This window comes from Oryzias latipes, chromosome 7 (genome assembly GCF_002234675.1).
Source record: "Oryzias latipes chromosome 7, ASM223467v1".
Classification (NCBI taxonomy): Eukaryota; Metazoa; Chordata; class Actinopteri; order Beloniformes; family Adrianichthyidae; genus Oryzias; species Oryzias latipes.
In genome coordinates, this window is record NC_019865.2 from 30,081,862 (window position 1) to 30,101,847 (window position 19,986).

At 41.3% G+C, this 19,986-nt stretch overlaps 1 protein-coding gene across 3 annotated transcripts in view; it reads left to right on the forward strand.

Moving 5' to 3' along the window:
* Positions 1 to 19,986, forward strand: part of LOC101167938 (myelin transcription factor 1) — a 42,193-nt gene that overhangs the window by 14,125 nt on the left and 8,082 nt on the right. For all 3 annotated transcript variants that reach the window (XM_011473018.3, XM_011473017.3, XM_011473019.3), the window contains exons 6-14: positions 84 to 1,073; positions 5,910 to 6,029; positions 7,085 to 7,175; positions 10,071 to 10,184; positions 10,255 to 10,472; positions 14,382 to 14,581; positions 14,730 to 14,942; positions 15,075 to 15,223; positions 17,241 to 17,303. In XM_011473018.3, the coding sequence (XP_011471320.1) occupies positions 84 to 1,073; positions 5,910 to 6,029; positions 7,085 to 7,175; positions 10,071 to 10,184; positions 10,255 to 10,472; positions 14,382 to 14,581; positions 14,730 to 14,942; positions 15,075 to 15,223; positions 17,241 to 17,303 (2,158 nt within the window). The remainder of the gene's footprint in view (positions 1 to 83; positions 1,074 to 5,909; positions 6,030 to 7,084; positions 7,176 to 10,070; positions 10,185 to 10,254; positions 10,473 to 14,381; positions 14,582 to 14,729; positions 14,943 to 15,074; positions 15,224 to 17,240; positions 17,304 to 19,986) is intronic.

The window sequence follows — 19,986 nt, forward strand, 5'->3', positions numbered from 1 at the left end:
TCCCACAAAACACTTTACTTTTAATGCTGAATAGGATGATCATCCAGTTACTATGAACGTGTATCTCTGCTTGTCGTCCACAGAGGACAGCTCAATGGTGATAGCAGAGGATGCCAAAACACCACAGTCTCTGCACGATGATCTAAGGGAAATAACCATTGCTTCCGAATTCAAAGCTGAGAGTCATGGGATCAGTGAGGAGGTAAAACTGGTAATGACTGATTATCTCCATGACAACAAAGGTGTCATGGATGTGGAAGAATGTGAGGAATCAGATCTACCCACAGAGAAAACTGCTGCTGCTGAGCTTCATGAAACAGAAATCGAGGAGGAGGAAAGGGAAGAGAAAGAGGAAATTCAATGTAACGCATTAGATAAGAGAAAGGTAACCAGACCCATGATGAGGCAGCAAAACTCTGATCACCAGTATTCTACTGGAGATTACAACTTTCAGGTCAAAGAATCCCAACAGGAAGAACCAGAGAGGGACGACGACGAGGCAGAAGAACAAGCAGAGGAAGACGAGGAGGGAGGAAGAACCGAGCCGGAAGCAGCTGTTCCAGCCACTCAGGGAACTGATTCAGAGATATTACTCAGGGACCAAACAGTCATCTCCCTTGTGGCAAGTAAACAGGGTTATGATGAAGGGGATGAGGAAGATGATGAGGAGAAGCAGGAGAAGAGTCCAAATCAGGTGGAAGATGAAGATGAAGAGGGAGACCATGACTCAGGCAACGCTTCTCCTGGTACATTGGTAGTAGAAGTTCCATCTGAGGATGAGGAAGAGGAAGAAGAAGATGATGAAGATGAGGAGGAAGATGAAGAAGAGGAGGAAGAGGAAGAAGAGGAGCATGAACACGCCTCGGTGGGCTCAGGAATTACAGATGACTCTGAGAACTGGGACATGACCCGGGGCAACCTTGGGCTGTTGGAGCAGGCCATTGCCCTGAAGGCGGAGGAGGTGCAGGGAGGTTCAGAGAGCTTCAGCTCCTCAGACTACCAACCACACGGCAGCTCCATTAAGGCCTCAGAAAGCGCTGCAGCCGCCCGCCGCAGCAGCTACTTCAACAAAGGTACTCACACTGGCATTCATCTGAGCTGTGGACACAGATAAATAACGGGCTACCTTTATGTTAAAAGTCTAAAAACAGATGAGAAGCATTTCTAATTAGATTTTGATTTTCATCAAAAACCCTGTGGATGTTTTTACCCCAGTAAAGCCTTAGTCACAATTGCCCTTGAGGGGGGATACGGGGTGGGTACGGGCTGTCTGCTGGTGGAAAATGGCCAAACCTGTACGGAGAACACAATTAACTCACGAAATATCAAGATCATCGATCGTTCAGTGAACCAATAGAGAGAAAACGTTCATGCACGTGTATTTCTACAGTCATTCTGCAGGTGGCGGGACATAGTAAACACTTAACCCTTGTGCTATCCTAGGCACTTTACCATTGGGAGTTGGGTCATCTAGACCCACTAGACAGTGCTCTGAACCTTTTTTCTTCAATGATTTGTGATCTTCACTGGTGTCCATGGATTACATGAAATCTTTCCACCTTCATCCACCTTTGTCATGGTAGGGAGAACACGTCAATGGAAGGGGGGGTCATCTAAGATAGCACAAGGGTTAAACAACACAAAAGAGTAAATGGTGTTGAAGTAGGAGAGATACAGGCTTGTCATGCAGACCCAAACCCTGCAAACTGCACAAGGAGCCCGTTAGTATTGTTCTAGTGCAGGTGCTCCTTGGTTGACTGTTATAATTTATGAAATTAGAGAGTGTTGCTTGTGTGGACATCCTACAGGCACTTACGCATCACGTGCACACCCTGTGTTTGCAGCGTTTGTGCGTGATCAGTAAGGAGCCACCTCACTGATGATTATATTGCAGCTTAAGGACACCGTTCAACAGTTTCACCCGTACATCATAACTGCGTGTAACTTACATTGTCCTTACAAATATTTCACGATACATTTACAATACGCACGGCAATGGAACGTTCCATTTTCACGGCGTCCCTCAGGACCTCTCAGTTCCTTTCAGGACAGCCTCAAAGGAACTATAAGACACACCTTAGGATGTAGGTGCTCCTCTCTAAGACCCTCCACAGACCCGGACAACCCAAAAACCCACAAAAGCCGGATGGGTAGATGTGATAAAGGCTTAGATGGAGGGACAATTCACTCAATAGCGCCGTTGGTTAAGCGCAGGACTGGCACATAGGAAACCAGGGTGCTTTTTCCAGGGGCGTGATGAGCTTCATCCAGTGTAGGTCCTTATGTAGTTAGGCGCTACAGCGTAACTATGTTGCCACAAGTGGGCCCAAGTCTGGGTCTCCCTGTGCCGGTCCCCAGTCTGGATTAAATACAGGGTTGTGTCCGGAAGGGCATCTGGTGTAAAAGTCTCTGCCAAACACCTGTGCGAATCAGAGAAAGCTGATTCACTGTGGCGACCCATGAAGAGATGTGCCAAAAGGGGAACAACAACAACTAATATCTCAGTAGGAGCTTTGTTCTACGTTGCTCTAACCCTTAAAGTCCCTTCCCCACAGCTACTCAGATAAAGGATTAACACACAGAATCCGTTTTGTTTGTGAGCTAAAGTCTACATTTAGGGATGGGCAACTACAGGCCTTGAGGGCCGCTGTGTCAGCATGATTTCTGGATTTCCAAGTCCTACTCATGACTGATTACCTGGCTTAGGTGTGTCCAGGCAATTAGAACATGCCAGAGCAGGGTATGTTAGAAATCATGCAGGAATGCGGCCCTCGAGGCCTGGACTTTGTTCCAGCTGAAGAGATGGGTTTGCTGTGGATTTCTTTCAGTGATGGTTTCAATTGAGGAGTCAGTCTGACAGAGGAAGGAGAACCAGCATCTAATCAAACCATCTCTCCTTCTTTCCTATGAAAAAGGCAAACTTCAGGGCTTGTGTTCAGTCTCATCCGTGGGTCTAAAGTCACTTACGTTTCCAAGAGCCCACTCAGCCCCACTTGCAGAGCCCCTTCCTGCATTTTGTTTTAGGGTAGGACCTGTTCAGAATGAACTGCGACTGTCAGCAGCAGCCCGTGATCGGCTAAAAAGTGTTGTCCCTTTGTGATGTTCAGCCCAAACTAGCCATCTGAGATCCACAGAATGTTTATTTTTATAACTTAACAATGTGATGTTGCACCAATTTCAGCACTAAGCTTTTACCAGATAATGACTGTCAGTAAGATCAAATACAGTTATCTGATTCTCATGATGTCTCTTAGTAGCTTGTTTCTGCTCAGTTTTAGATTTTAGTTTTCTCAATATCTTCCCTCTAATTCTAACTGGAGACTAAATCATTTATTTCTGTTGTGCGTTGAATATTTTACAAAAAAAGTCATTCTGTTTCTATTTATAACTGAGAGTACGATCAAAAATAAAATACTTTTAGACAAAACTCAAAAAACAACAGATGGGAAAAAGCTTTAGCTAAATTTAATCTCTACAAAGATTTTTGTTTGCGTCACGTGTTGATCGTACGATAGGGTATCAATTTAAAATCCTACCCTATTCATTTTCAATAGGCTCACCATGTTAATCTTTGCTAAACATTAAAGTATTACATTTAAAATTAAAAGATTCAAAGACCATCAGAAGAGGAATATTTCTGATCCAATAAGCTGGTTATTCTCTTATGTGTCATTAAAGAAACTCGGTTGTTTTATAAAGCACAGTGTTTGAGTGCATCTAATTTCACCCAGTGTATTCCGTTTTTTTACAGCTTAATTCTTTATTATTATGAGCTTCTTGAACATACAAATAAATAAGCCACAGTGCTGGGAAGCTGAAATGAGCTGATACCGGTGAAATTGGTGACAATACTCTTTTTTTCTTTGTTACAAAGTTATTGTCTCGACTATTAGAAATATTTGAGGAAGATTCTCAGGAAAGGAGTGAAACAAGTTCAATGCTTTTCACTTTATTTGTACATTTGTTGTCCTTTCATTTTTCACTTATACTTTTAGCTTCATTACTACTTTACCTTTTGCTGCAGTTTTTTTTTTAAGCCTTTTTTGTTTGAAGTGATATTTATGCCACCATCTTGCAAACAAAACTTCCTAAGTAGCAAATGAAAATATTTAATGTTGTCTTTTTAAAACACTTTTTGCTTTCAGAAAATAGTTTTGGGTTTGCAACATAAATGCTTTCACATCTGATGTGTCTCCTCTCGCTTTCTCCCTTGCTTTGATTATTCTTTCTTAAGTTTGAGTCTAGCGTAACAAAGCTGCTATCAAACAGCTGCTGATTGGTCCAGATTCTACCCAATCAAATCACCATATTTGTGTAGCATGGTCTCTGCTGCCGAGACTCAGAAACCGAAGCGGCTCTTTTTACCCTGGATTTTGTCTCTTAGACTGAAGAACAATTCATTTTTCATCATTTTGAAAATAATTCATACTTTCTTTCTTTCTTTTTTTTTTTTTTAGGATTGATTATTTTCTATTTAGTCAGATTTGTGAATTTATGGCTGAGAATTTCCTGAAACTGTATAGTTTATCTGCTGACATTAAATCAACAGGCCTGTGGGTGATCTGTGAATCCTGCAGAGCAAATTATTGGTAAAAAGTTCTTTAAGATCTGTTAAAACAAAACAAAAAAAAGGTTTAAAGCACATATTATTTTAGGCTGCACACGTGTTTTGGAACAGATTAACCGCAGTAATAAGTAAAAGAATGACGGCTCACCAAAGCAGACTCAATGTTTTTAAAAGAAGAAGCATTTTTAACTTTTATGTTCATTTTCTCCGCATCCTATTTTGGAAGAACTTGTGTGCTTTTGTCCAAAGGAAAAAAAAAATTAAGTAAAATTACTCATGAAAAAATGCTATTTTCTCTTTATATTTCAACATTTATTGATTAAAAATAAAACAATATTTTATATAAAAATCTTTATCGTAATAAAATGTAACCTTCGGCTTGACGGAGTCGGAACTCAAAAAATTTTTTTTTGCTGCGGACATTTTAAACACGCAGGTCGCTACACGAAAAGAAATAAATACAAAAGCCTGTTTTATTTTGGTGGCTTTGCCGCTTATTCTGGGTTTTCTTTTTAGAGACCAGAATGGTTGAAGACTGCAGAACCGATCCACAGTCAGAAGCTGCGATTACATGTGCAAAACGTCTTTGAGCGGATCAAAGATCAGATTAGAATTGAACTGTGTACTAGGGGTGTGCATTGGCAAGTCTGGCGACACAATACCTATCTTGATACACGTCTCATGATACAATACATATCGCAATATATATTGTGCCACAACAATTTTTTTTAAAGGTATGACTTAGAAAAAAAACTACCTAAATATTATTGTAAAACGTCTATCATTGTAATAAAATGTTAAATTTCATTTTATTTACTGATCACAGTGTTAAGCACTCCAACTGTATCTCAAATATAAGTTGCTTTTACTCAAGCAAATTCATAGTGCTTTTATTTTGGTAACTTAAACTATGTAAAAGGGACAGCCAGATTTTTTTTGATGTCCACAACAAAATATATTTTAGTATAAGAATTCAGTAAATTCAGTAAATAGAATGAATGTGCCTTAACCAATAAGTTTCTATTGGGGAAATAAAATGCTTTTTATTTTCAACATTGCTTAATAGAGCTTCTCCAGTATTTTGTAAACAGTTCAGGAGCCTGAATGGTTCTTAAAAAATATACGGGGAAAGAAAACACAAATTCTTTCCAGAAATATTAAAGTGTGATGATGAGGCAGCATGACGAGACGAGACACAAAGCATGTGAAAACATTTGTGTTGCAAATGCAAAACCATTTTTCGAAATGGAAAAAGAAGTTAATAGCAAATAAACACATATTTAATATTTTAATTTGCTACTTCATATTTTTGCTGGTAAACTTTTCACTCTGCTTTACCCAGAAAAAAAAGAAGTGAAGTGTCCCACACCGGGTTGTGATGGAACAGGCCATGTGACTGGTTTATATCCCCATCACCGCAGTCTGTCCGGATGTCCTCACAAAGACCGCATCCCTCCAGAAAGTGAGTTTACTGTAAAGCAATGGCCTTTCAAAATCAAACCCTAACCTTGTGCCTGCTCAGTCACTTTTGTTACATGGACAGATGTGCTGGTCCCACCAGTACTACAAATCCTGTCACTGCTGCAAACTCGTGTTACTGATAACTACTAACACCAACATTAATATGGCTACTCCAGAACACTTTTGCATTGCAGCTGCCCTATAGGAGACATATGGAATGTTTCTATCAGTTGACTCCGATTCCTTAGGTCTGTTTGTAACTTGCTTTTGTTCACTGCAGACAGGCAGTCCAATTAGGCCTTTGTCTAAAGAATGATGTTATTGCTCTGTTTCTGTCAAATAAGATGAAAGAGTAGGAGTATTTCAACTCCTCCAGCTCCATCTTCCTTTTCTGCAAAGTGTACTTCTGTTTAAAGTGATATTACAGTTTTGTGACATAATGTTAAAAACCCACTCTGATAAACATTGTGATTTTGCTATTTTTTAACTTGATCTTGTGACAATTTTCTCATGATGGATGACATTTATAAAGAAAATTAGGCTTAAAGTAGCATTTCTGAGTATTTCTTTATTCAAATCATTGTGAATCCGGAGCACATGAAAAAAAAATCTTTGGAAAATACAGTATTTATGCAGTGGGGCAGGGAGGGGGGCGGCAGGCTTAACTCCACACCAACAGTCCCGCCCACAACTCAGAGGTGACTTTCTAATGAACTCCTGCTGCTCTGCAGAAACTATGCCCTAGAAAACAACCCAGGTTTTCTGATTTAGCATAAAAACGACATAATGATTATTAAAAGACCTCTGGGAAGACTTTAAATAGAGACCAACAAATGATCAGAGTGGGTCTTTATTCAAGCAGGATGTTGATAAAACCAACAGTCTCTGTTTGGAAGTCACACAAAACCCTGCAGCTTCTTTTGTCTGCTGTCATTTAAAAAACTCTAAATGAATAATGGTTTTATATGCCTCCTTTAATGCTGCTACCACTGCTATTAAACCATCAGAACACATTAAACATACTGACATGAGTTTACATGTGCTGTGTGTCTGTAGTCCTGGCCATGCATGAGAATGTCTTGAAGTGTCCCACTCCTGGCTGCTCAGGCCAAGGCCACGTGAACAGTAACCGCAATACGCATCGCAGGTTAACAAAGCACCCCAGAGCACACACACACATACACACGCACACACACACACACACCCACATCATATGTGTGGGTTTGTCACTGTGACATCAGAGGTAACACCAACCAAACAAAACTTAAATGAATGAATGTCTATAACTGCTTTGGCCTAAAACTAAGTTTATATGTGAGTTATAGTAAAAATACACTAAATAAATTTGCAAGGTCGACTTCCACATTACACATGTGTGAAACATGCACTGATGCACACCATAAAAAAACCTATCTACCTCCATATATGGCTGATGCAACGGCGCCGTAGATTCTATGCACTTAGAGGTGTATGGACATCAGTAAAGTATTGTAAGCTGTTCTGAAAACATTTTTCTATAAAAAACACGCAAATGAAGAGGTGAGGACTGAACACAGTGAATAAAGTCATATTTGTGCCAAATCTTTTGAGCCATCCTTAAGGTATATCAATCTAAATTAAGAAGTCAAAAGAGAAAACTCTCCAGTGGGGAAAAGAGTATTTGTTTCTGCACATGCAGCCATTGAATTTGCAAAGATAATGTATGTATCATAGCATGAAGCATTGCTGCTCAGTGTCTTTCCAACAGAATCTGTTCTGTTCTCAGCTTCACCGGTTTGATTTTCACTGCCTAAGCTTGCCCTCAGATTGTCTGTTGCATCATCTGCTCTCGTTTCCTGGTTTTTGCAGTTGAAAATCTGACCTAGTTGTCACAGGTGGGAGGAGTTTCTGCAGCATTTCTCACCACTGACTATATATTTTTGAGTGACAGGTCAGTGACTCAGACATAACATGATACTGGGAATCATTTGTGTTGGTGCTGGCATTCTGAGCAGAGCAGAGGCTGTATTGGCATGTTTTATGATTTTATTCTTGTAAATACTTCTGTTGAAGCATGGCTGAAAAGCTATGCCTGACTTTCAGTAGTTAAATTTCATCGAATTTCCATTTATTATTATTTTTGTCACATTCAAGTTGTTTCTTCGACCTTTGTGAGCGTTTCCTTCATTAACAGAAGGAGACCAACAGATTAGTTCACGTGTACTTTTGCTCTGTGACTTTATTTTCCTGAAGTCATTTGGGGTCTTGGGATGTTTCATTCTCTTGATTATACTCATATAAAACGGTCTTGTCTGTTTTTATTAGATAACCTGGAAACAAGAGCAACTAACTCAAATAAATATTGGAAAAGGCCTTTGATAGGCATCCCTTTGATTTTTACAGAACCTGTTCAATTTAAACAAATATGGAATTATTTCCCACCATTTAGGTTTTGTAGAAATCCAGACTTCCAGATATGTGGCATCTGCTTTGCTTAGACTGCTACCAACCATTGACTGAGTGAGTCTGTGTGATGTCATCCATAGAAAACGGTTCACTTCTGGCTCCAGCAAAATGAAGTCAATTCAGTCTCCATTCATTTCAAATGTGGAGCCAAATGACATCAGTAAGCAATGATTGGTCCAAGTCATTGTTTCTATTGGAACCACTCTCACCAATCAGGAGTGAGCTTGTTGGAAAGCCACACCTTTATGTAGCGGGCAACAGAAAGGCTGTGTCCTAATTCCTTCCCTACTCACTATATAGTGCACTTTTTAGTGCGTTCGCCTTTTTGTAGCTGTCCGAATCTACAATTCCAACATCGAGTGCCCTTGAAATTTCTCAGATGTCTCTGAGTCAAACCAGTGTGCATCGATGCTCACTAGATTGGCAAATATGCATTGTGTCTAATTTTTGCCCAAATGTATTTAAATCTATTTTTTTAATAGACTATCAACGTCTTTAAAGACAGAAGACAGTGGACGATTTCGGCTTCACGAAATCGATGACCTCATGTTCGCTGTTTAAAAAAAACAACGTACTGAGCATGGGTTCCGAATTGCTTTTAAAATCCAGTTCACTACATAATCCCGCACTATTATTTGGACACACAGACAAATCTGTCGATCAAAAGCTTCGAACATTCAACAGAAGATAATCTGAGGGCAAATTTGAGCTGCGAAAATCACAATAGTAAAGAAAAAAACAGAAAGTGTTCTGTTGGAAAGAAACTAAAGGGTAATAAGTATTCCAATGATGCTCTTTTAACTTCTTAGTATTGATTTATATACCAAAAGTATTGCACAACCCTGAAGAACCCACAGGGTCAAATTTGCCAGCAGTTTTTTTATTTCTTCAAAATTATTGTAATGTTAGTTATTCTTTTTTTTTATTTGGCTGCTTCCCTTAATTGCTGCTACCCAAAATGAATAAACAATAAAAAAAATTGTCAAATTGACTTAAAAAGCCCAGAAGAAATTGTTTTTTCCAGAGTTAAAACAATTAGCACAACTATACCTCTGCCTCTTAGTTCTTAATAGTTGTGATTAATCTGGTCTAAATCTGGACCCATTATCCTCTTGACCTCCCTTTTTTCTCAAAACAATAGTAATTTCACATTTAACTCAGAACAACATCATCTTAGTTCATGACATTTTATCAAACAATTTGAAAAAAATAAAACACATCTGAAAAGAATTTTCGGTAGACAGCAAATCCAGTTAGGAACTAGATGATCAAAAATGATCAAATGTGAAATATGACAGGGAAAACAGTGGGCCCATCACAGGCGATGGCTCCTCCAAGGCCTCCCTGTCAATCAAATATTAAAGTGTTTTAACAGTGAAATGCAAAATATATACAGTATAAACTGTTGGTTGATTAGTTTTATGCTCAAATTACCACTTTTCAAATTTACCAAATTTGTAGAGATAGCTTAGAAACCGTATTCAATCAATCTAAACACACACTGTAGGCATATAACTGAGTTTTTCAGCACATACAATTTCTGCTCATTTGTGAGAAGTTTTTCCATTAATCTGTCTGTGATTGTGTCCTCTATCAGTTTGTCTGGCTGCCCGATTGCAGCATCTTCTAAACTGATCAAGCAGCAGGACAAACCAGTTCATTTACAGGCTGCAGCATCAGAGCCATCCTCTAACTCTGACAGAGTTCTCAGGTAATAAAGGCTTTTTCCGTCTCCCTCATAGTTCTTAACGGACTCTGAAGCCTTTTTTTTTTCTCCCCAGGCCAATGTGTTTTGTGAAACAGCTGGAAATCCCTCAGTATGGAAACTATCGACCAAACACAGCAACAACAACACCTCGCGCCAACCTGGCCAAGGAGCTAGAGAAGTACTCCAAGGTGTCCTTTGACTATGCAAGCTTTGATGTCCAAGTATTTGGGAAGCGTATGATTATTCCGAAAACAGTTGGTATCACTGACACCTCAGCCAAAGCCTCAAAGGGTAAGGGCTACAGACTCACTATCCTTTCACTCTGAGTTAAGCATGAGAAATCGTCTTTCTGCTGATACCTTGTCATGGAAGCTTCACAGTAGCTCAATAGTTGATGCAGATTTTCTGCACGTGCTATAAAACTCATCAACTCTTCAACTGGGATGACTATGTTCTGCAGGGTAGGATTCTTTCACATTTATACTTTTTTTTAACACACTCCACAAATTGACAACGTTCTGACTTCTTGGTTCTTCTGTTATCAGACACGGTTGTGTTTTTTCACACACCTGTCATGTTTCGGCGGACGTCTTCCGTCTTCATCAGATTTCCTCATCAGATAGTAGTGATGTGACGTATATAAAAACAGATAATTGTGACTGAGGCGGAGTCACCTGTCCCTTGTTGTCTGTTTGCTGCTGGAGGATCTTGCTCCAGGTGTGAGAGAGCAGGAAGGCCCCCTCATCCCGGTTCATGGAAGTGTGGGCTCGCTTTCGGATCTCCATGATCCATCTGCGATGTCTGCTGTCTTTAGTGTGGAGGACTTTGGCCTTTTCCCACTCCATGATGTGGTTTTCTTGCTTGCAGTGGTCCGTTGACAATGTTCTGTTGTGAATTGTCACTAGCAAACTCCTGTTTTTGTAAACCTATGAAATTTGGCTTTTTATAACCAGTGTACTGAGACGGAACTTAGGCTGTGCTGCCATCCTAGAAGGGCGGGATCGGCTGCATTTATGGTCAAACTCACCAAAGTGACATGTAATGCAGTTAGGACCACCAATGGTGATGACAACATGGCTACTCAATCCTCAATACTCAATCCCCCTTCTTGAACAGATTATGTTTACTTTAAACAGACAAAAAAACCTTTAATCAAGCCATTTAAAAAATAAAAAAATAAAAAATTTTAATCTGAGGGCAATAGTTTAACATTAGAGCATAGAAATCTGACCTTTTAAAAAAAAATTTGTGTCATAATAATAATAATAACTTACATTTAAAGTGCCTTTCAGGTCACTAAATGTAACTGTCCAGATAAAGAAGACCAAACAATAAAAAGTGTGTACATAAAGCATCACAAGCATCAAAATCACTGCAAAAGTCAATTAAATGCAGTAAACACACATGTAACCCTTGTGCTATCTTAGATGACCCCACCCTTCCATTGACGTGTTCTCCCTACCATGACAAAGGTGGATAAAGGTGGAAAGATTTCATGTAATCCATGGACACCAGTGAAGATCACAAATCATTGAAGAAAAAAGGTTCAGGGCACTGTCTAGTGGGTCTAGATGACCCAACTCCCAATGGTAAAGTGCCTAGGATAGCACATAAATTACATAAATGCTGTGAATTTGAACTTGATTACATTGGACCTTGTACCTGACCATGTTCAATTTAACTGCACTATTAAAACTGCAGACAGTAGTGTAAACCTAATGTGATTTAAAACGTCTCTACAAAAAAGTTATTTTCATTACGTAATCAAATAATAACACTCAGACGGATGCATTGGAGCAATTCAGTGATCCTGTGGTGACCGTGAATGTACAGGCATACTGTATGTGTGGCAAGTAAGTATTGTACAGTCACATCAAAGTTTGAAGTTTTTCCACTTCAAATGCTGAGTTTGGTCTGTTCTGACAGAATGTAAAGAAGAATCCAGAAATTCCCAGTCTCACAAATAAGTGATGTAATATTTAGCAGCAACCAGCAAAGATTCATCTCAATACTTTATAATGTAACTGAAGTTTTAATGTTTTGTGGCTGTTGCTGAGCAACACAGACTGTCAAACTCCCCCCACAGATTCTCTGTTGAAGTCGAGAAACTAGCTAGACACTGACACGAAGGCCCACCTTCATTGACTGGACAGTGTGTTTAGGATCATTGTCAAGCTGGAAGATCCAGACGTGTTTCATCTTCAACACTCTCTGTGATGGAAGGAGGTTTTTATCTAAAACCTTACCTGGGATCTATTCATCCTTTGCTTAAAACCGATCAGTCCTCCTGTCCCCTTTAAAGAGAATCTGCCCCAAAGCATGATGTTTCCACCCCCATGCTTCACAGTGCATCTGGTGTTCTTGGGATGCAGCTCCTGTCCCTCCAAACACAGCGAATAGCATTTATATCAAAGAGTTCCACTTTATTTTTATCTGAGCACAGATAGGAAGTTGTTTTTTGGGGGAAATTTTCAATGGAAACTAATTTCTATTTTAATCTTTTAGGCTGCATTTACACTGCAGGTCTTGATGCCCATATCCGATTTTCTGACTATATCCGATTTTTTTGACGACCCGCTTACATCATCTTTTAAAAGTGACCCGTATCCTATCTTTGCATTTACACCATACAATGCTGAAACCATCAAACGTAAATGGTAAATGGCGTATACCTATATAGCGCTTTCTACCTTCTTACGAAGGCCCAAAGCGCTTTAGTCACAGTCCCATTCACCCATGCACACACACATTCACACACACATTCACACACTGGCGGCGGCTCCGCTGCCGAACACTGGCGCCAAACTCCCACCAGAGGCAAGGTGGGGTTCAGTGTCTTGCCCAAGGACACTTCGACTCATGGGCGTGCAAGGCGGGTATCGAACCTGCAATCTTACGATCATGGGTCGACCGCCCTACCGCTGCACCATGGCCGCCCTAGTCCTCAGAACGTAGACGTTCTGAGGACTAGGTAGCAGCATTTCCGCCTTCTGCGGTCCTCCTTCGGACGCACAGCAGTTCGTCGAAACTTTCCCCGGGACTAGCTTTGTCGTCAGACCGGCAGCCGGATAGCTGAAGGCAGAAGTGCTGCTACATAGATCTGAGAAACTCTAAACCATTGTAAGAATATTTGTTTCCAGTGGTGTCCAGACAAAACAAAGGCTGATGTAATTCCCACATGATTACATCCAAGATGCTCATTGCGGCATTGCCCGCACAGAGTTTTAAGTACCTCCAAGGCTAATGTTTTTAGCATGTATTATTAGCCTAATGATAATCCTTCTTCGCGGTCCTTGCAGCCAAGTACAAAGCACTGACCGCACGGATTAAAAAAATTATGAGCGAGCAGGCTCTCAATAATAATCATAACAGTAATAAAAGCACATTTAGAAGATGCATGTTGGTCCAAACGGCAAACGTTTAGCATGGCGAAAAAGAAACAAGCAAAGCTCCCCCCGCCCCTTTTAGTTGTGTTTCTTTTGTGTGACTGCGGTTGTCATGGAGGCAACACAGCGACGGAAGGAGGTAGCCTGGATGCCCCTGGATGAGAGGAAAAAGGAGGCCGGCTTATGTGCTCTCTCTGAGTTTTGAATGAGGAAGTGTTTGCAGACGTTGTGCTAACAGTTTGATCCAAGCAAAGAAATAAACGGCTTCTGGCCTGTTCCATAGCAACGGTGTCCCGCTTCATTAGTTACCGTTTGCGTCCCGACCGGGACCGGACCGGAAATAACAGCGGTTTCCGACTATGGTCTGAAGCCTGAGGCTGAAAGGTAACACGCTGATGGGGCTCCAGCTGTACTCGAACATCAAAATAAGCGCACAAAAGCACCTTAATAAGTCATGTGATCTCAGTTGGTGGTGTCCTGCGTTGACGTCACTGACGTACGACTCGCATTTACTGGGGAATATCCGATTTGTCTGCTTACATGACACACGCAAATGCACGTATCCGATTCACATCTGATTTATTTCCACATATGAGTGAGGCCTGAATCCGATCTGAGAAAATCGGAATCCATGCGCTTTTGTCCTGCTTACACGTTCACCGGTCATATTTGATCTGAGCCACATGAGAGGAAAAAATCGGAATTGGGTCACTTGAACCATGCAGTGTAAATGGGGCCTTAGTCTTTTCATATTTCAGCTCTGTTTCTTTCACATTGTTCAATTTAAAATGAAACTGTTTTATTCTTTACACAGCTTCACTTCCCAAGGCTTCCTCACCGACTCATGCTGTCTCAGAGAGTTTTCCTAAGACCGCCCTGTCCTCCAGTGGTTATGACTACAGCCAAGAGGCAGAGGCAGCCCACATGGCAGCAACTGCTATCCTCAACTTATCAACACGCTGTTGGGAGAGGCCAGAGACGCTCAGCACCAAACCCCAGAATCCCTACGCCAAGGTGATCCAGCCTCTCCCTGCACTCAAAAGAACATTATAACATCATTAAAACATTATTTACTACATTAGTAGACTGCACCAACAGCAACACCCAGCAGAGAGTGGCTTATCTGTGGATGGAACAGCCTAACCGGATTAAAATCTTGCAGGAGTCAGACATTGAGGTAGACGAGAATGGCACCTTAGACCTCAGCATGAAGAAGGCTAAGACAGATGACACACCGTCTCCGGAACCTTCATCATCCTCATACACTTCCTCTCAACCAGTGGGAGTGACATCTCAGGAACATACTCATGATGACTGGGAGGGGCCTCTAGATTTCACAAAATCAACTGAAGTCAAGGAAGAAGATGAAGAAGAGGTGGTGAACACACCCACATGGACACCATGCATCTCCATTAGAACAGATCAGTGTAATCAGCACATCGATGTGGTGTACATCTTACAATTTTGTAGCTGGCTTAAAGTGTGTTCTGTTACCAACTCTCTTCAGATGGACTACACTGCTCTTTCGTATTCCTCATCTGAAGGTGAGGAAGATGATCAGGAGAGCCTGGGGGACAGGAAGTACCCTGGTGAAGTTACAACCACTAACTTCAAAGTTAAGTTTCAGCCCAAAGACAGCAAAAAAGACATTATTGTGTAAGTCACTGTTCTTGAATTCCTCTTCACTTGAGGAACTTTGGTCAAGATATCGATTTATTGCTGATTTGTTTTTCAAAAAGTTTGTATTTCTTTGGGGGATAGCTGAGGATAGACTACAGATTTCAGTTAGAAGAGATCTTGGGAATATGAGTAATAATTTTTGTGATACAGAAAGATGTGCAGACCCAAAATGTCCATATATTATTGGTGGTTAGGTTCTGGGGCAATGATGTCTTGTGCACTTGGGATAAGCTCCGACATGGCGACGTCTGTATCACAAAAAAATGGCAACTGAATTGACTTCATTTGGTTGGAGCCAAAAGATAAAGAGATAAATAAACCCCAGAGCCAAGAAGCTAATTATTGGTAAGGCACAGATCATGCAAAGGCTTTACCACTTATGGGGAATGGGATGGAGGACTGCTGGCAAGACCAACTGGAATGCAGAGGGATTGTTGTGAGGGACTGGTGGATCAAAGTAGCAGGCAGCAGACGGGGGTTTGGACTGTTTATTGAGACCAGAAGTCCTAATCAGGTGAAGAGGCTGGACTGGGCAGGGGCTGACTGGCAGGAGCACAGGCTGGCTTGTAATTTCAGGCGCTGGAAAGGAAAGCTGGAGATCAGGACTGGAGATTCAGATTGAAGACCTGGACTGTAACTGAGAGTGTGGGTAGCAAGGTAGGCAGGAACAGAGAATGAACATAAGTAGATCTGGCATTGTGTAGGGGATCGATCCACGCTTTAGCAGTGCCCAGGAGCCAAACAAACCTACATTTGGGTTTTTGGGAGCCATGGTCTTACAGATTCACAATACGATGTAATGAAAGCGATAAGCATAGCGTTACCCAGCAGCCAAATGGACCCACGCCGACAATTTGATATGAGCCATAATTGGCAGCAGTTGGAACCTTTCTGATAAGTCTGGATCATGAAGCAAATCACAAAACAACAATGCTTATGATGATATAATGAGCAGACACAGCCTGACCATGGGAGACACATGAAATGCACAACCACCATCAGCTATATGAAATTTATCACAAGTTATCACGGTTTCAGGGAGTTTTGAGCAGCAAAGATGAGTGTTGGTTTGGATGTCAGAGGTGTAGGCAGCTGAGAGAGAGGCTGAAGAAATGTCTTGTATGGTTTTAGACGTAGCTGCTTCTATAGGAAATGAATGGGCTTAATAATTCTCAGAATCAGGCTGATGCTAATGAGAATTAGTTTTATGTGTCATAAAAAACATAACTTGGTGGAGGATGAGATAAAGTGGGGACAGAGGTGAGTTGGAGTTTCATATTTATAGATATTTAGCATGGCAGCATAGGGACAAAAATGGGAATCAGTTCTTCCTATGACTTGAGGGTGCCCTCACTTCTTTGGAAGCCAACAATAGCACACTTTCCTGACAAAGGTTCTTGACAGCCTGAAGTTCAAACGGAAAGGAGTCAGCAGTGACATGTTGTGTGCCTGGGAATTTGACATGCTGAAAGAAGAAAGCAATGAGTTGCAGAAAGCCATGTGATGTCAAGGGAAGCAGAGCGACTTTTTAAATAACTTAAACTGTGCCTTTGCTATTGCTGCCTCATCCAGTTTGGAACCAGAAGGTGAATTTTAGGATTTAATTAGAAACGAGCAAAGGACTGACTGAAGGAAAGTTGATCAGGGCAACCGTCAGTGAACCACACTCCTAGGTAGAAACCCCTAAAACCTACAAGGGGAGGCATCCTCTAATGGAGGAGAACAATGCTCCAGGTATGAGGCTGTTGTTGCCAACAGCATCCTGACAGGTTTCATTAACCAACCTCATTGTTTAAGAGAGTTTTCATTTAATATCTAGTGCCAGACTATTACAACCTTGCAGCAGGTGTGCAAGTAGGAAACCACAGGGGGAATTTAGGGGCCACAATGGAGACAGTAGGCCTCCTATGACAACTGAATGCTTTGATTAAAAAACATGTTTGGAAATTATGTTTTGCTTCACATTAATCTATGGGTGCATTCCTTGTCCCAGGTGCCCAACCCCGGGCTGTGATGGTAGTGGACACATTACTGGCAACTATGCATCACATCGAAGGTAAGGTTTCCACAGAAGAGGAAAACTTTATGGCAGATACTTTCAGGCTTACCAGCATTTGGCATCACAAAAGTGTTTGGCGTCCCTTTTTGATAAACACAACCTATATGTAGCACAAAAAGCGCGTGATTACAAAGGAGTTAAATAAAACAGTGTGCACTATGGACAGACATGGATGACAATTTATCTAGCAAAGAAATACACTGTAATTGAAATATTAAAATCTGGTAAGAAATAGTTACCAGAATCTGGTGGCCCTGCTCCAATTGCTGCAGAATCTCTTTTATGTTGAACAGGTTACAGTTGGTGAGTACGGAATCCTTATTGCTATTCTTAGCATTAGATACACAGTGTTGGCGAGCAGTGTCCAGATTCTGATGATATGTTTCAAATGCTATGTCTGAATTCCTACCCTAACCCCTAACAGCGGAGATGACGGCATCAATTTAAAGTTAAAATCTAATTGATATGAGCGTTTTATGATGATTATTTATGAGTTCATTGTCTTCTGAAGAGGAAAACGTTGATGGTTTATAAAAAAAACACCATTTAAATACATTTTTTTTGGCAAAAATTGTTTCGACGCAATGCATTGTGGGTTAATTCACCGATCTAGTGAGCATTGATGCACTCTGGTTTTTCACAGAGACTTATGGGAAATTTCCAGGGCACTCGATTTTGGAATTGTAGATTCGGACAGCCCCACAAAATGGCGAACGCGCTATATAGTGCACTATGTAGTCAGTAGGGAAGGAATTCGGACACAACCAGAGACTACTTTATTCAAATATTTCAATGTAGATCAGGGGTCGGGAACCTTTTTGGCCAAGAGAGCCATAAACGCCACATATTTTTAAATGTAATTTCGAAAGAGCCATACAATAATGTAGCGTCCCTTTCCCACACTGAGGCACGGAGACTTAACCTCTTTTAAGGTTCTTTATTCTGGTTACAGCAGACCGCAACGAACGCCGTACAATTAATTCAGCAACTCCTGAATCTCTCCTGTCTACACGAGACGAGAGAGAGCGCTTCTACCAACTTTATATTCCCCTGCTCCCGCTCCAGCCCTCCCATTTCCCTTATTCGGCCCATAGCTGAACCCCATTGGTCCAAACTACCTAACAACCACCTGAGCGACAGAACTGAGAGCCAATCAGATCTCTGCTTGATGCGGTCAATGAACTCCAGAACTTTTAACGCGGCCCAACAGCCATCCAACTCAGTCCGCGACAATATGTTTAAAACTAAATATACAAGTGAATGTGTGCATTTGATGTAATTTCAACATTTTTAAAGTACAATAAGTCTGTGGATTCTTTTTTAGTAACATTGTTATTCTGTTGCTGATAAATGAGTATTTCTCGTGGTAGTTTTGCTGATGGTCTAGTCTGGTTGATCCGTGGTGAGTTTCTGCTTCATGCAGGCGTTGAGACTTTAAACGTGATCGTAGGTCTGAATGTTCTTTAGATGTGAGACAGACTGCTCACATGCAGACCTGGAGCCAAACACACACTCACACGCTGCAGTGAGTGACGGGAAGCGGGTTTTACGTTTTTACAATCCCTGCGCGATTCACCTGCTGCCTGTCCCCACAACACCTCAGCCCCACCCTCTGCTTTCTCCCTCACACATCCCGTCCCCGCAACTCCGCGCTCTTTCTCAGAGACGGGAGCGCGCAGTTTTAGGCACGGCAGTTCACAGGTTTCCAGATGGTACAAACTCTGTGAAATTATAGATAATTGTAAACTTATAGCGCTGGCGCAGATTTTTCTCTCCAAGCACCGCTACTACTGCGCGCCTCTGGCATCGCATCGCGCCCGAGAAGGACTGGTCTAATGAAAAAAAAAAAGTATAATTAAAGATTTGTCTGCGAGCCACATGTGACCATCAAAAGAGCCATATATGGCTCGCGAGCCATAGGTTCCCGACCCCTGATGTAGAGCCAGAGTTGCCTCCACATTACATTGCGATGCAACTTTTAGAATTATCTCCATATTGCCTCTGTGGTCAGGTTTAGTGGAGGGTCTCATCCTACACAGTCCTGCACAGTTGCTTCTGTGTCTTTAAATTCTAATTAGTTGTCACTCACCAGTTGTCACTCAGGAAACTTGCTCTTGACATTTGACCATTTCCTGAGGGAGCGGTGAGCTGTAATTCTATTGCGGCTGGGAACAGTTTGGTAGGATAACCTTGTGATGTCTTTAATGGATGCTTGGATACCAAGACTTACCATCTCAACTGCCTTGATGTTGATTTTAAGAAGCCAACAGTGAAGTCCAACACCCACTTTCCTCTTCTCTGTAGGTCAGTTTGTCCTTCTGGATGAGAGCTGCAACAGTTTAGGAAAAGAATTCATGCCTCTTTAGGGTGAACAAGACAAGGCTCTACACAGTCCTCAGAAGAGCAAAATGTCTTGTTAGTTAACTGGAACATGTTTTTTAAAGTGTAAATGTTGGAAATGAACACCAAGCTCCTTCCAACTGTGAGCACATGTGTAACAACAGTCCTGTCTGCACACCTTGTGCTAAACGCGGGTTCTTGAACACACATGATCAAGTCCGATGTGCATCTATCTTCAAGGACCTTTTGCTTACATTCAAAAGGCCAAATGTGCTGTGGCTTTTCTTATTTCCTGATCCAGAGAAGATATGAAGTGAAACTTTTTTTTCTGGACTTTTTC